General features: G+C 34.8%; 1 protein-coding gene across 1 annotated transcript in view; it reads left to right on the top strand.

Annotated features, from left to right (window-relative positions):
- Window positions 1-16,953, top strand: part of WDR44 (WD repeat domain 44) — an 81,232-nt gene that overhangs the window by 12,796 nt on the left and 51,483 nt on the right. The window contains exon 2 of the mRNA XM_081042235.1: window positions 11,765-11,798. Within this exon, the coding sequence (XP_080898361.1) occupies window positions 11,765-11,798 (34 nt within the window). The remainder of the gene's footprint in view (window positions 1-11,764; window positions 11,799-16,953) is intronic.

Genomic DNA, 16,953 nt, shown 5'->3' with positions numbered 1-16,953 from the left:
ATATAATATTTTCCTGATGGCAAAGGCAAAAAGAAGAGGGGGATAAAAACAAAATTAGGCTATAGGGTAATTCTCTGTTAAGCCCTTTGTAGTCACCTTCCTATGAGAAAAATGTTTCCCCCAGCCACCAGCTTTATTCTAGCTGACTCACTCTGTATTCCCTCCTTCCATGCCATTGCTCCTTTTTTCCTCTTTAGAAGACTATTAGGAATTTTGCAACCTGACAGGCAGCTTCTTCAGAACCAACCACCTTATTTCAGTAGAGCCTAAAAAAGGGGGAGTCTTCTTACTGACAGAAAAAGACTTTGTCAGTCCATTTTTCTCTGTGTGTTGCCCAATTCTTTTTGTATACTCTTTGCACACAGTATAATGAGAAGTCTGGAGATGGGAATGTTAAGTGTGAGATCACTCATTTTATTTGCTTGCTTTAGGAGGTGGGTTTTTGAGTTCCTGGTTGTTTAGTTGACTATGAAGCAGGTGTCAAAGGTTCAGTCTGCATACTCCTTCCTCCCTATTTTCAGAAGGCTTACAAGTGTGTTTGTTTGTTTTTCAGATAACCGGGAGATAAGAGGTAAAGAAACACCAAACCCAAAAGGCAGAAAGATCTGTCTATAGCTAAGGGGTGAGAAACTAGAGATAGGATTTAGCTCTTTGAAACCACAGAAATTCAGTGTTCTTTTTAAAAGTTGACTAAAACACTTAACACCATGATTTCAAAGTCCTGATGACCTAAAACATATGAGTGATGAAGATTTGAGTTTAAAATTGGAAAAGGTGATCTAATGATTGCCTGGAGAGAAATCACTTGCTGAAGTTCTGAAAAGCCAAGTTAGACTCTTACTGCCATGTCAATACCTGATTTCAAATCACGGGTTTTGCAATAAGCCAGGCATGGCAATGCAACTAGCTTCTATTTAGGGAATCTAATCTATATGGGTTCTTAGTACACACTTGTATTGATTGACATTCAAATCTAGGAGCTATTAGTGCTTCAGTTAAGGTTGTGGGAGGATGTTGAGAGTATGTATTGAGAGAATTAAGAAGCAAATTCTATTTCATATTACAAGCTTATAAGATTTTTGACTGATAAAGAAATAATGTATCTGAAGTATTTCTAATATCTTTTTCGTAAAGTGAAGAGTGTCCTAAAATGACTTTGTATATATAGTAGCTGAATTCCTTTTTAATGACAACATAATTTTAATTGATATTTATCTAGAAAGTTGGCTGTTGATGTTCATTTGACCTATATAGGTTAATCTCATTTTGAACATGTTAACTGAGGGTAATTTTTAAAGTGATATAAATATTTTCCTAAATAGTGGTTATAAGTCAGTTTATGTACCTAGAGATTTTGTCAGTTTGTTAAAGTGGCCATCCTCTTTTTTTGTGTGTGTGGGGGACAAGATAAGCCAAAATAATGAAACTGTTAATACACCTTTCTACTCGTCAGTGATTGTTTTTGAGAAATGACATAATAGCATATATACCAGTATTTGCATTTGGGCATATGCACTTAATACGCTATCTGGAAAATCTTTGACAGAATTCACACATGTACAAAACTTTTTCCCAGTCAGTGAATGCTATTGAATACTTAGATGAATATTTATACTGTGACATTGGCCATGCAACTCTTCCAACTTTGTCCTTTTATCACACACTAACAGATCATAGGATAAATTGTCCACCTAATTAACTTGAGGCTGGAGTAGAGTTGCCAGATAAAATACAGGACTCCCAGTTCAATTCCAATTGTAGATACACATACTGAAAATTTATTTATCTGAAATTGGAATTTAACTGGGCAGCCTGTATTTGTAGTTGCTAGATGTGGCAACGCTAGGTGGGGGAGAAGCAGAAGGAGACTGGTGGTTATGGGCAGAGTTATGAGACTGAGATACAGCTAGAGTGTGCAGTACCACGGGTAGCCTTTTCTCTGACAGAAATACCAAGATTTTTCAGTGCAATGTTGCTTGTAGAGTCCAACACTTTTTTATTTGAAAGTACATCAGTGAAAACAAAGCTCAGAAATAGCAAAACTTAACAGTATATTATTTAGGGATATATTACATTTTAAAAATGAGAAGGTAAGGGAACAGGAAGTTAAATCTCGGCTAGTGGTTCCCTCTAAAAGAAAGGCAGCAGGTGGAATACAGCACACAGTAGCTGCACTGCTTTTGATGCTATTCTTATTCTCAGGTTTCATGATGAGCCACAGTTCACTTTATTATGCTTTATAGTTACATGTATATGCTACATGTACTCTTTTGTACATATTAAGTACAGAATAACAGTTTAAAAGTTAAAACATAGACTTAAATAAGAAAATTAGCCTATATGCAAAATTTCACTGCCTATACTTTCCGAAAAAATCAAAAATTCAAAGGTCAAGGCATTCATTTCTTCCTTTTCTTCTCCATGTTCACCATCCTTAGTTTGTTATGTAGTCTACTGAGCTTCTAGAACATTCACCAAACTGGTTTCTCTCTTTTGGGTATGTTCTATTTTATCAGTGTTCTTTTTAAATGTGGTATCCCAATGGTACACAGTATTCTTAAGAGTGCTCTTATCAGTGAGAAGTAGAATAGAATGTACCACTCCCCTTGCCCTGGACATAATAGTTCTGTTAATTCAGCCTAAGATCACAATAGCTCTCTGAGCAGCCATATCACAGGCTTTATTACTCTGAGCAAGCAACAAAAATACCTAAATGTTTGCACACGATTTGCTATTAAGTCATATCTCCCCAATCATGCATTCTACACTTATCCTACTTCAGTGTATTCTGTTAGGGTTTGGCCCATTGTTCCAACCTGTTGAAATATTTTGGATCCTGCCAGCCTTGTCCCTATTGCAACTTTTTGTGTTCCCTATCCCACCTTTTGTGTCATCTGCAAATTTGATAGCTATTTCATCGGTGTTCTCATTCAAGACATTCATAAGAACATCAAATAGGATAGAGCACAAGAGGAAATATTTGATATTTCCTTAATGGTTTTTCATTGATTTGTTAATCAGCACACCTTGGATAATGTTACACCTGTTACATACCCACCTAAGTATATTTTAGTCTGCATCTCTTGTCTATAATTTTCTCATTATGAGAGAATTATAAAATTTAGTGCTTAAATCCATATTTTTTGCATGTGTACAGTATTCTCTTTATATTTTAGGCCAGTAACCCTATAGAAAAAGTAAATTACGTTAATCTTGCATGATTTGCTTTCTGTGAATGCTTACTGACTCTTAATGAATGTCTTTACCCGTATGGCTAGGGCCCTTAAACCATTTAATAATGTGCTTAAGAACTTTGCTTGGGATTGATATCAAGCAAATCCGTTTATAGTTTGTAGCATCTACCTGATTTCCTTGTGTTGACTATTATGGTATTTTACTTAATGCTCTTCCATCTTCCTTTATTCTTCAAAGGTTTTTGATAGGGATTGAGCTCTAAATTCTCAGAGTATGCTGGGATATAATTTGTGTGGGACAGGAGAACTGAACTCATTTAGATTAGCTAGGTATTTTTATCTCCTTGAATGCTTTGGGATTCAATTTCCTTATTCTTACACTTTGTTTTTCCCTGTCTGGTTTGACTGTCAGTAATCTTACTTGAAAAGAATTTAAGCAGTCTTTTACATTATACTATTTACCCACATATGAGCAGACCTACACTTTCTTGTTCTGAAAATAAATTGAAATAAAAGCTTTGTCTCTAGTATTTTTTAAAAAATCATAGCACATTTTGAGACCAGTCTTTGTGATACTGTTCTGGTAGGTTTTTGCAGTTTTTCTTGTATATGTGTCCATTCCATCCCTCTAATCTTGTGAGTTTTCATTTAAAATACTTCTTAAAACATGTCACCATGGAGATGCAATCAACAAAATTCATATCATGAGGAATTTTACAGGATGAACAATCTAGTTTCTTTTGTCTGTTTGTTTAAGACTTTTTTTAGAGCAGTTTTTAGGTTCACAGCAAAATTGAGAGGCAGGTACAGAAATTTCCCATATACTCCCCCCACTATCAACATCCCCACCAGAGGGCACATTTGTTATACTTGATGAACCTACATCGGCACATCATAGTCACCCAAAGCCTGTAGTTTACTTTAGGGTTCACTCTTGGTGTTGTACATCCTATGGATTTGGACAAAGATATAATGACATGTATCCGTCATTATAGTGTCATACAGAATAGTTTCGCTGGCCTAAAAATCTTCAGGATGAACAACCTAGTTCCTTCACACATGAACTGCAAGAAATAAAAGATCAAGAGGAACCTACTGATTTAAAGAGACATGTCTCAGAGGGATAGTGGAGGGGGGCAGGGGGTCCACACAGTGTGAGGGATATAAATGATAAACGTCTAAGTATTACTTTGTCTTGTGCACCTGAAACTAATAAAAAATAAAGAGACACGTCAACCTGTATGGACCTTATTTGGATATTGATTGAAATGAACCAATTGTAAAAAAAAGAAAATTGAGACAATCTGGGAAATGTTGACTGTGTATAATAAGGAATTTTTAAATTTGATAATAGTACTGTGGTTATGTCTTAAAGAGAAATCTTTTTTAGGTACATACTGAAATTTTTTGGATAAAAATGAAATAATTTCAGAGATTTGCTTCAAAATGATCTGGCAGGGGAGTATTGAAATTGATTATTATCAAACATGGTCAATATGTTGTACATGTGAGTTCATAATATTCTAATTTTGTATATGTTTGAAATAGCCTTAATTAAAAGTTGGGAAAATACCCCATAATATTTTGTGTGGTCATATAATCGTTATTGGTAGATTAAGGACTAAAAAACTCATATCTCCTGATTCCAGCTCATGTTCTTTTACTGTGTAGCTAAACTTACAGCCCTTCAACCGTGTTTTCCTGAAAATAAGACCTAGCCAGACCATTAGTTCTAATGTGTCTTTTGGAGCAAAAATTAATATAAGACCTGGTCTTATATGAGACCCGGTGTTTTATGTTATGTTATGTTATGTTATGTTATGTTATGTTATGTTATGTTATGTTATGTTATGTTACATAAGACCCGGTCCTATATTAAAATAAAATTGGGTCTTATATTAATTTTTGCTCCAAAAGACACATTAGAGCTGATGGTGCAGCGAGGTCTTATTTTCAGGGAAACACGGTACTTCCAGATGGATGTCAAGTCAAGTTGCCCAGTCAGTGTCTGGGACTCCCAAGCCTTCCTGGGATTTTGTGGTGGTACGTCTAGATAATCAAGGCTTTAATAAATGGCCAATTTCACTTGACTGGCTACGCACCCATGTAAACCGATGAGGGAATATTACAATTACTAGGGTAAATCTATAGGATGCTTGGGTTGTTGGAATCAACAAAGAGACTTGGGTCCTAATTCTAATTAGGCCTTTAATCTTAGCATGAGCTTTTGGAGGTCAGGGATCATGTCTGCTGTGTTCACTAATTTACATCCAGCGCCTACCTAGCACTGTGCTGATACATGATAAGCCGTAGGTAAATGTTAATGGATTAATGTGATCTTTCTTGGCCTCATTTTCTTCACATGTGAAATGAGATTGTTGTTCTAAATGATTCTTAAGCTTTCTTCAAACACTGAAAAAAAATAATTCTTCCCTGCTGACATTTTCTTTTAAATCCTTTTAGGACTTTGAAAATAATTACCAATCTTTCACACTAGTAACATCAACAGGTAGTATACTCACTTCAAACACCTTTCACAGAAAAGTTGTTATGTTGCATCCAAATCTCTTAAAAACAGTCTATTGCTATGCATTTTCTGTTGGATTGATTTTGTTTCCATAAAGTAAATGAATACTGTTCTCAACATTACTAAATTAGAGATTCAGGTTTAGCAAGTTCCAAAGTTGAGCTAAGAGAGTTAATAAAGTGTTGTGTTGCTTGCATATTTGTACCTTTCACTGAAATTGTATTGATTGAAGTATTATGTCAGTTTATAAAGCATTTGACATTTTGCTTCCTATGGAAACTTGGTGGGCAACTTTTGGGTAAATTGCAGTTATTGTCATTAGATTCAAATCCCAGTGACTGAGCACTTACCTTTGGGAGTAATGACCTTATTATTCTGATGAAATTTTGCCTCAGGTATCTGAAGGTTATCACTGGATCAGGTCAAAGTTTAGGCAGACATTAAAATGCCTTGGTATTGAACATAAATACCCTAGCTGCAAAAGGAAAACTCCTATAATTTAAAATGCTAAATAGATAAGGACTGGAGAAAGCATCTGTCACACATTATTTTATATTCAAACATGATCTTTGTTAGTATAAACTCAACATAGTGAGTGGATGAAAATAACTTTCTTATAGAAAGCAGGGTATAATGAATTAAAATAGTCTATTTGTATTGAAAGTTGGTGAAGTACTAATCTGAAAATTGCTTTTATGTTCAAAATCTGTGGAAGCCACACTAAAAATAATCGTAGTATTTGATCTGTAAACCATTTGGGTTTTTTAAAAAAATAATAAAGTTTAGGCCTTTAAAGTTAAAAATATCTTCAACTTTGTAATAAACACATTTATTGTTTAAATTAAGCGTTTTGTTTATCAGATATTTAAATGCATCAAAAATATTTGTTTAAAAAATACCCTGTGATAAATTTTTTTGAAATGAAAAATGGACTTTTGAAGTTCTCATTTTGGTTTGTTAGGTTTTATTTAAAGTCATGAATACCACCTATACTTAAATATGTCTACCTGTTATTTCAGAGTTTCCTTCAAGATTCCTCACTTGTGTGGGGTGTAATAAAAGTTATATTATAGTAGGCATTTGGACTTTTTCATGAAAAAATTACTCAGCCTGTAAAAAGGAGGAATCTAATATGCTCAGTTTAGTATCTACATAAAATTTTGAAAGAATATTTTTCTAGTTAAGTAGATGTGTTGAGGTATTACTGGACATTTATGTGTGTGTGTGTGTGTGTGTTGGATTATGTCCATATTTTCTATAATATATGTTTTCTTGAATTTAAGAAAATCAGACAGTGTAAAATTTAGATCATTAATCATGGTATGAACATCTTCACTCCCAAACTGATCAAGAGTCTTAAAATTTCCTAAAATTACAGGAACTCTAAAACCCTTGCTTACAGGTTTCGCAGCTAGTTGGTTGTGAAAGCCAAGAGTAGGACTTAGTTTTCTTGACCTCCAGTTCCCTACTTCTCCTGTTCCCAAACTCGAATATGAATATAGTTCTAGCCGCTTAAGGACAGGGATGTATTCTGAGAAATGTATTGTTAGGCGATTTTGTCATTGTGGGAACATCATAGAGTGCACCTACACACACCTAGATGGAATAGCCTACTGCACACCTAGGCTATGTGGTTCAAGCCTATAGAGCACGTCACTGTACAAAACAACACGAGATTAAATCACACACAAGAACATGATGCCACCAAGAGATGCAGTAAATACTGGGTGTAAGAGGCTGTTTTACTGTTTTACAGCAAACTTTTTTTCATAAGTAGAAAGAGTACACTCTAAAACAACGACAAAAGTATACTAAATAATAAATAACAAAGCAGTGACAGTTATTTTATTATCGAGTATTATGGACTGTACATAACTGTATGAACTATACTTGAATAAGCCTGGCAGTGCCGCGGGTTTGCTTACAGCAGCAGCATCACCCCAGATGCTGTGCTGAGGAGGACCTTACAATAGGACATTTTCAGCTCCAGTTACAATCTTACAGGACCACCATCCTATATGCAGCTCCTCATTGACAAAAACTTCCTTATGCAGTGTGTGTCTGTAGCTGTTTTCTTTAGGATGATAATCACTCTGAAATAGTATAATGTTATTATCTCTACTTTGAAGTTAGTCTGAGTAACAGAGAAGAGTTGAGTGGTTGGCTAGGGACACTGTAAATTAGTGACACCTCACTTATCTGGTGGCTACTTCTTTAGTAGTGACAATTCTTTGATACAGCTGTGAATGAGAAATAATTACTTAAAACATCCTCTGAACAATAAAAAAAGTGCCCCAAAGTCCAAAATAAAGTCATGTACAAAAATTCTCATGGGGATACACTTGCCCAGAATCTCTGGATTCTTCCTTTAGTACGCAGTTCCATTTTTAAAAACCTGGTTTCCCATCTCAATGCAGATCAGAAGCAAAAATTAGAAGTGGGGGTGGAAAGCTTTTAAAGGCAGTCACATGGCCATTTTTAAGAAGTGACCACTTAATAGAGGAAGGAGATACAAAACTGCGAAACAGGCATTCCAGACATACAGTCTAGGGGCCTCTAGTGTGAAGGCAAGTAAATCCCCTGCACCTCAGGGTTCCTGGAGGGCATTAGAGTATTAAAATATAGTGTAGTATTTGAACTTGATAATTTTCTGAGTCAGTGAGAAAGGGAAAATTGTATAGCCTTTAAGAAGGTATTTTCAAGGAAGAGATTACTGAAACAACAAGATTTAGCCTGTACTTATTTACAGGCTGCTTTTGAAATTTGAAGTTCAAAAACAATTAAAACACTGCTTTCAGAAGTTTGACACTCAAAGAGAAGTTTCATCTTTCTGGAAATTTTATTTATGGAACATTTCATTATTTTATTACCTAGCAGTGCCAAATCAATTAGGTTTTAATTGTATTCAGAGCCTCTGAATTCAGGATTCAGAGCCTTTGACTTACTCAGTTTGGTTAAACCCAAGAAGCACCGTTAATTGCCTTTACTTTGGTGCTCATTCATAGCACTACTTGGAATATTTTCATAACCGTCATCTTTTAAGACCTTACCCTGAAAAGAGGCAATATTGCAAAGAAGTTAAGAGAATGGGCCCTAGAGTCAGCCTGCCTGGGGTCAAATTCTGGCAGTACAACTTACATGACCTCATCTGACCCAGGCCTCAGTTGTGTTGTATAAGATAGGGGAGGTAGCATCACTGTCTCATAGGAAAGTTGTGACAACTAAAGAAGCTAAAGCAAGTCAAGTCTTAGCACAGTTTTTGACACCTGCTTGATGGCCATGGCTGCTACTAGGAGTGCTTCCTGTGGGAATACTAAATAATGATTTACTGTTTCCTGCTGTGAAATGCATTGTTTTTTTCTCGTCTTGACACATGATAACAAATCATTTTAGTCAACTTTACAAATTAGAGAAATGCTTTTGCTTTTTACTAGATGTTGATGTTCTATAAATGGATCAAAAATGTATGACGAAAGAATCGGTTCTCACCGATTCTTTAAAGACAATTGTAGGCTTATTTAGACTGGAAGAAGCTATGGTAGTCTGTAATGTTTTACTATCTACCAAGACCTTTACAACTCTAACATTTAAAATGTTTCAAACAGGAGTATCTTTTGTTATTAGTTTTTTTGTTTAATGACATCACCAAAAATGCAAGCAGGATCCCATGTTAATCATCAGCTCAATAGAATTTGGCATTTTTCATGTTCCTTGTTAAGTGGGCTGGAGCTTGATAGGCTTTAGGGTATCTTTTCTGTGTTCCAGAAATTGGTCTTGGGCGCCCCACTGCTGACACTGCCAAAGTGCCTTGGAGAAACATAGTGAAATTCATCATTTGTGAGTTTCAGTGGAACAATTCAAAGCTGCTGAAGAAACAACTACCTATTTATTATGTGTGCTCCATGTGCTGTCTCACTTAATCTTTGTAGCAGGCCTATGCACTCCTCCTTTTACAGAGGAGGAGATTGAGGCCTGGAGAAAGTAACCTGATCATGATCACACATAAGGTAAATGGTAGAAACAATATTCAATCAAGGTTCATCTACTTGAAAACCCATGGCCTTTTCACTGTGTCCTCTTGTCTCTCAAAAGGAAGTAATAAGTTACTCTTTATACTTTGTACACAGCTATGTGTAAAGCCCCACCAGAACCAATCTGGAATATTTCTTATGTGTGTCAACAATTAGTCCATCACTTAGATCCTGTGAATCAACAGCCAGAAAGTGCGCTTTATGAAACCAGTCACATACAAAAAATAAATGTGGTTCCCTAGTCTGTTTTTTGTTTTGTTTGTTTGGGTAGACATCTAAAATACCTGGTCAGATTTCTTACAGTGACGGTCATGGGGAAGGCAGAAATTTTTTTTCTTCCGTTTTCTACCTCATGTGGAGCTTAATGTTTTTTTGAATCTTATTTCCTTTTACTTCTATGCCTCTATGGCAGGTGATTTTTGTTTTACCTGATTGGCATTTAGAATATGTGCCCATGGAAATTTGAGCCCCTTCAAGGTTTGTTTTTGTTGTTGTTTTGATTGCACTTGTATTATTTTAGATATCCTTTGTGTGGAATGTTTTTTGTTTTTTTAAATCAGAATACCCTTGGTCCTAGTCACCGCTGGATAAACAGGATTTTGTTACACAGCAGTATAGGTTTGCCAGAGAAGCCAAATAATTGAGGATATAATTTTTTTTATTTCTGGAAATGGTCCTTTCTTACCATGAAATTATATTGTCCAGGCACTGCAATTAAATGGCGGGCACTATTTTATACAGCTACCTTTTTTGTGTTTTAAACAAGCCTTCAAAAACTCCCTAAATTAGAATTGTGTCTTGTTCATCTTCTTATCTCTAGTTCCTGGTACATAGTAGGTATTCATTAAATGTTTGTTGAATAAAGGAGTTCATTTTCTGTTAAATGGCAAAAGTAATTTTTTATCACAAGTCTTGATTAGAGCTCAAGGATTCCTCTACCAAATATGGATTATTCAGTTTGGCATGTGAAGAGCATGGTAGTAGGTAGGACTCGATGCTTTTCTTGGTTCTGTCCCTAAATATATGACTTTAGGGAAAAATCACTTAATCTCTCAGCACCTCAGTTTCTTTAGCTGTAAAAAGAGGCTGTGTGATTAGATGATCTTGAAGGTGCCGTTCAATACAAAGTTGTATCATCTGTGATCATTGTATTTTACAAAAAGAAATTAGGAATGGCATATTAATAATAATCATTTAAAAGTGTTCCTTACTGCCTCGCCCTAAAATATAATAAGCAACTTTAAGGGTGTGACTCTCCTTTATGCTTTGTAGTAGATATTAAACAGTTCCTATTTGAAAAGAAATGTGGCAGGGATATGTGAAAATAATTGGTGAAAAGTTACTTTTTAGAATTCTTGTATCTAGAATGGTCTGTGATGAAGAATAGAGTTCTGTTCCAGTAGAAAAATGAGCTATGAACAAAACCGGGCATTTCTCTTCAAAAGCAATGTGAATGTCTGATGCACACAAAACTTTTCATCCACACTGTAAATCAAAAAAGTATAAATTCAGACAACAATGAGACATACTTTTGCCTATCACATTTGTAAACATTTAAAAATAACACTCATTTTTGGCAGGGGTATGCACTCAGAGCAGTGGGAGTATAAATTGGTACAGCTGTTCTGGAGGGCAATTTGAAAGTGTCTCAAAATGCTGAAAATTGTGTATACTTTTGAACTGCGGTTCCACTTCTAAAGAAGTTTGAAGAAATTTATCATGGAGGAGCACAAAATTTTCTTTACAAAGTTGCTTATTATAGTATTATGTCATAAAGATATAGATATGTAGAAAGACAAAAGATACATACTCAAATCGCTACATAGATTATCAGTCACTTTAATTTTCTTCTCTACTTTTTATGTTTTCTACATTTTCTCTATGTAAAGGAACTTTTTTCAATCACAGAATACATGTTTTTGAAAAGGTGGGCTTGTCTTTAATAAGTATGTAGAATTATTTCCCTTCTCTCCTCCACTATTCAACACCACCTTGCTATTATTTCTTAACAGGTCTCCAGAAAAGGTTGGAATTTCAACATTAGAGGTAAGTTGTGCTTTCTGAAAGTTATGTTTCTACAAATCATAAACACTTTTCATTCATTTTTCTTTTTTATGTAATTCTTTTTCTTGCTTTTGTTTTCTATTTCTTATTTTTTGCTACATATTGTCACATTGTATCTTACTAGGTGTAATTAGATACTTTAGAAATACTTATTGTGCTGTAAGGTAGGGACTATAAGTATTTTTTAGATTTTCAGTAATTTTTATTTGGCTTATAATTTTTAGAATAAAAGAACACTATAAAATACTGTGTGTGTGTGTGTGTTTATTGAAAAAGAAAACCTGCATGACAAAAATGTGGAGTAACCAAAACACTCGTATACGTCTTATGGGCACATGTACTGGTATCGTCACTATATATAACAATCAATCCTAGCCTTATATCCAAGCAAAGGAGTTTATTATTGAGACATTATGCCCCTGAGAGCCTTTCAAAGCATAGGAATATCACCAAATTCTCTGACATTTGATATTTTACATCAAATTGGGTATATACTGTATGTGTATTTTGTATGTTTGTAAATGTTTTTGTGTGGTGTGTATCTGTACATATGTATGTATAATCTCAAACATGCTCTATTTTTCCATTTCCAGTGTCCTACCATCTTTTTATACACATTGGATATTGATCTCTTTGATAAATTTTGGTATATTCATATGGAATAGTCTACAGCAGTGGATATAAATGAATTAGTTATACACAATAGCATGGATGAGTTTCAGTACCATAAGGTTGAGTAGGGGGGTAAAAGACAACTCATGGAAAAATGCATGCAGTAAGATTCCATTTATATTCAGTTCAAAAGCTTGCAAAATTAAAGACTATATTTTTTTAGAGTTATAAGCACAGTAAAACTGTAAAGAATAGCAAAGGAATGATAAACACAAACTTTAGGATACCAGTCGTCTCTAAGGGGGAAAGAATGTAATAGAAATGGAAAGGGATATGTAAGAGATTTGAAAGCTAATGGTAACTATTTTCTTTTTCTTAAATTGAGTGCTTAAGAAAGGTTACATCATAATTCTTTATTCCTTGTATTTTATAAAAACTATTTGATAGCCTATTTAATAAAAACAATTTTCAAAGTAGAATATAGACATGGTTAAAATTTGCTCATTGCAAAAGTAGATAGTTGAAAATGTAACTTCCATCTCATCCCTCATCTTCTACTTCCCAACCCCCATATCCAGAGACAATTGCTGTTTATGCCACTTAGCTCTAAGATGTCTTTAGATTCTAACAAATAGGTTTTGGGAATCTACTTTATTTCAGTAATTATAGATTGTCCTTAAGTTGAATAAAATTAGATAGAAAATGTACATATTTAGTAAATAAATATGAAGTTGGATATTGTTCTTATGTTGTATTTTGAAATAATTATAGAGTCACAGGAAGCTGCAAAGATAGTACAGAGAAGTCCTATGTATCCTTCACCCATTTCCTCAGGGGTTATATCTTATTTATAGTATAATATTGGAACCAGGAATTTGACATTGATACATTATGAGTGTATAGTTTTATGTCAATTTATTACACATGTATATTTGTGTAACCACCACCACAGCCAAGATGCAGATCTGTTTCATCACCACAAAGCTCTCCCTTGTGCTATCCCTTTATATAAAGTCACACCTGACACCTTCCCACCATCATCCCTAACCCTAGACAGCCACTAATCTGTTTTCCAGCTCTGTAACTTTGTCATTTAAGAATTTCGTATAAATAGCATCATACAGTGTGTGACCTTTTGAAATTGACTGAAGGAGATTGAGATCCATCTAAGTTGTTGTATGTATCAATGGTTTGTTCTTTTATACTACAAGCTAGTTTTCTGTGGTATGGAGGTACTCAGACTATTGAATGCATATTATATATAACAACATAACTATTGATATCTTAAGCAACCCAAATAAAAGTTTGACGTAGTCCCAATTTTTGATGATTTTATTATCTTACGGTAGAGACATGTATACGAAGAGATGAGATGTGTGGTATTGATGTTTGTAGAACAGAATAGACCTTGAGTGCTACAAGGAGTTTTGAAGAGGAAGGAAGAGAGTAACTATGAAAGTACTGGTACCTGGAATAGCAGAGAAAAGTTTCAGGGAAGAGGTAGAAATTGCTGGGCTTTGAAAATTGGGAGAGATTTGCATAGGGCACATAGAGAAAAATTGGGCAAGCCTTGTATGTTAGGCAGTAGTATTACAAAGCTAATTAATATGCAAAGGCATAGAATTTTCTGGGAGCATTGAGAGAGCAGTGTGACCAATGTAAACATTTCATGGAAATTGGGGCCAAATTTTGATGAGCCTTGAACGTCAGGTTAAAAACTCTGGGCTTTAAATTTTTGAAGAAAAACATTTAAAAAGTCCATTCTTATATGTCTTACAGCTGTGCTCTCCAAGGTTTTTTTTTTCTGGGGAATTAGTAAAAGATAAGTGGAGGAAGGGTTGGAGAACAATTGGAGGAAAGAGACTAAGTGCAGAGAGTTGTTAAGAAGTTGTCAGAATGTTAAGACATAAAACTCTGACAAAGGGACAGTGTTGATAGGAATGGATGGATGAGTATGACAACTATTTAAGAGTTGGTTTTTTCCTCTTAGCCAAAAAAAGTGGAGGTCGCATCTCTAAAACATCTTTTTTCAATTTCATTTTATCACTGTTAATAGCTTCCCCTTCCTTACTACTATAAACTAGAAGTGACATGAATTTTTTAATAACTAACATTTTTAGCTTAAGGTTTTTTTAGTGGATAATGAAGATTTGAGTGTAGATCATGTTTGTGCAAATGATTTGTGAAAGTCTTTTGTTGGATGTGCTTATTAAAATTTAAAAAGCTCAAATCTTAAAATTGAATACTGTGAGGAGGATACAAACAGCTCTCTGATATACAAGGTGGTGAGGAAGGTGGTGTGAATTGCTAGAATTTGAATGATCTAACATACTTTTTAAAGGAAGCATGTTTCTGAGGTGGAGATAGATAAAGGGTAGGGAAATGGTTTGATGGTGGGAAGCTGGAGTTTAGTAGGTACTGTGCTTTATTAATCAGACAGCCCAGATTCAGAAGGGGTAACAAATGAGGACTGTCTCAAGTCTAACTAAGTTGGTGTTGGCTGTTTCCAGGCACATGCTTGGCTTGCATTGCTTTTGCCCCAAAGACTGATCAAGGTGCTAGGGGAAGCACCTGAACCTACATGACTCAAAATTATACGTGAATATATATGTGTGTGTATATGTATACACACACACACGTATATATGCATATATATATGCACATATAGATATACTAAATCAGGTTTGACTAAGAAATCTTTTTTTTTTTAAATTAATTTTATTGGGGTGACAATTGTTAGTAAATTTACATAGATTTCAGGTGTACAATTCTGTATTGCATCGTCTATAAATCCCATTGTGTGTTCACCACCCAGAGTCAGTTCTCCTTCCATCACCATATATTTGATCCCCTTTACCCTCATCACCCACCCCCCAAGAAATCTTTGATTAACTGTACAGATCAGATCCTCTGGTAGGTGCCATATCACTCCTTTAAACTTATGGTTTAATAGCAGTTTAAATTACAGGAGTTGATAGCTTTCAAAAGGTCAAAGTCCAAGAGAGTTTTCTTAAAGCCAAATAAAATAGAAGTCTAATCACTGCTTGGCAGTTTTGATCAGTGTAAGAATGTTAATCTGTGATCTTTGTAAGTGCTTCATTCAAACAAATTAAATTAAGGTACAGGAATGATTAGTGTATATTTTTGCTTAGGGAAAATATCCACAGAATTAGGTTGTACAATGCTTCTGATTTTCCTACTGAAGAACAGTTATTGGAGGATAATTGGATACATATACTTAATTTATAGGACAGTTGAAGGAGTTTCTCTAACATGCATTAACTGTTCTTAAGGCCATCAGCTTTCAGGTATTTTCTGTCCCTCATCTTGTCAAGATTATTTTCTTATTTGTTTTTCTTCCAGTTTGAGAAATAATTGACACACATCACTGTATAAGTTTAAGGTGTATAGCAAGATGGTTTAATTTACATGTATTGTGAAATGATTACCACAATAGGTTCAGCTGACATCTACTCATTTAGATACAATAAAAAGAAAAGAAGGAAAAAAGTGGACAAAAATTTTTCCTTGTGATGAGAACTTAAAATTTACTCTCTTAACAACTTTCCCATGTATCAAGCAGCAGTGCTAGCTATAGTCATTGTTTTGTATATTACATCCCTAGTACTTACTTATCTTCCAACTGGAAGCTTCTGCCTTTTGACCACCTTCCTCCAATTCACTCTTCCCCCAACCCAAAATTGGTTTTCATTAGAAGTGTTTTTTAGTTTAAAACCAGGATTCGATTGAACGATATATAAACTTAAGATATGTATCTTTAGTGAAGGAAAACCAGAGCATGCATTATTCAGCATTCATTCAGCCAATGATTACTTTTGCCAGGCACTGTTTTAGGTACTGAGTATGTAGTGGTATACAAAACAAGGTCCCTGCTTTCATGGAACTGACATTCTAGTGAGGCAGGGAAGAGCCCCCCAAAAAGCAAGTAAATAAGGTCATTTCAGATGGTAATGAGTGCAATGAAGTAAAATAGGATAATGTGATCGAAAGTCAAGGGGGTGAGTTTATTTCAGGGTGGTCAGGGAGGGCTATTCTGATGTAATAACACTTGAGCTATGACTGTAAGGATGGTAAGGAACCATCCTGTTGGCAAAAGTGTAATTGTGGGGTTTTGGTGGGAGAGGGAGGTGAGAAATGTAGGAGATGAGATGTCAAAGATGTAGGCGGGGCCATATCATGTTACGCCCTTATAGGCTGTGGTAGAGTTTGGATTTTATCTAACACTTAAAATTCCATGAAACAGTTTTTCTATAGTAGAATCTATATAAGATTGGTAGTATTCCACGAATGCTGGAAGGCATTCAATGAAACAACTTTTCAGCTTAATGATATTGGAAGTCCTACAGAAATTTCACTAGCACATTAGACCTTTAGCATTTACTCATCTCTGGAGCAATTATATCATGAAGCCCATCATGATCATATCCTGATACTTGGTAGAATTGCTACCTTAATACTTACATACAACCTTCTGTGCCTTAGGTTGCTTATCTGACAAAAAGTG

Source organism: Rhinolophus hipposideros (genome assembly GCF_964194185.1).
Source record: "Rhinolophus hipposideros genome assembly, chromosome: X".
Taxonomy (NCBI): Eukaryota; Metazoa; Chordata; class Mammalia; order Chiroptera; family Rhinolophidae; genus Rhinolophus; species Rhinolophus hipposideros.
This window is presented reverse-complemented; position numbering and strand designations above follow the sequence as displayed.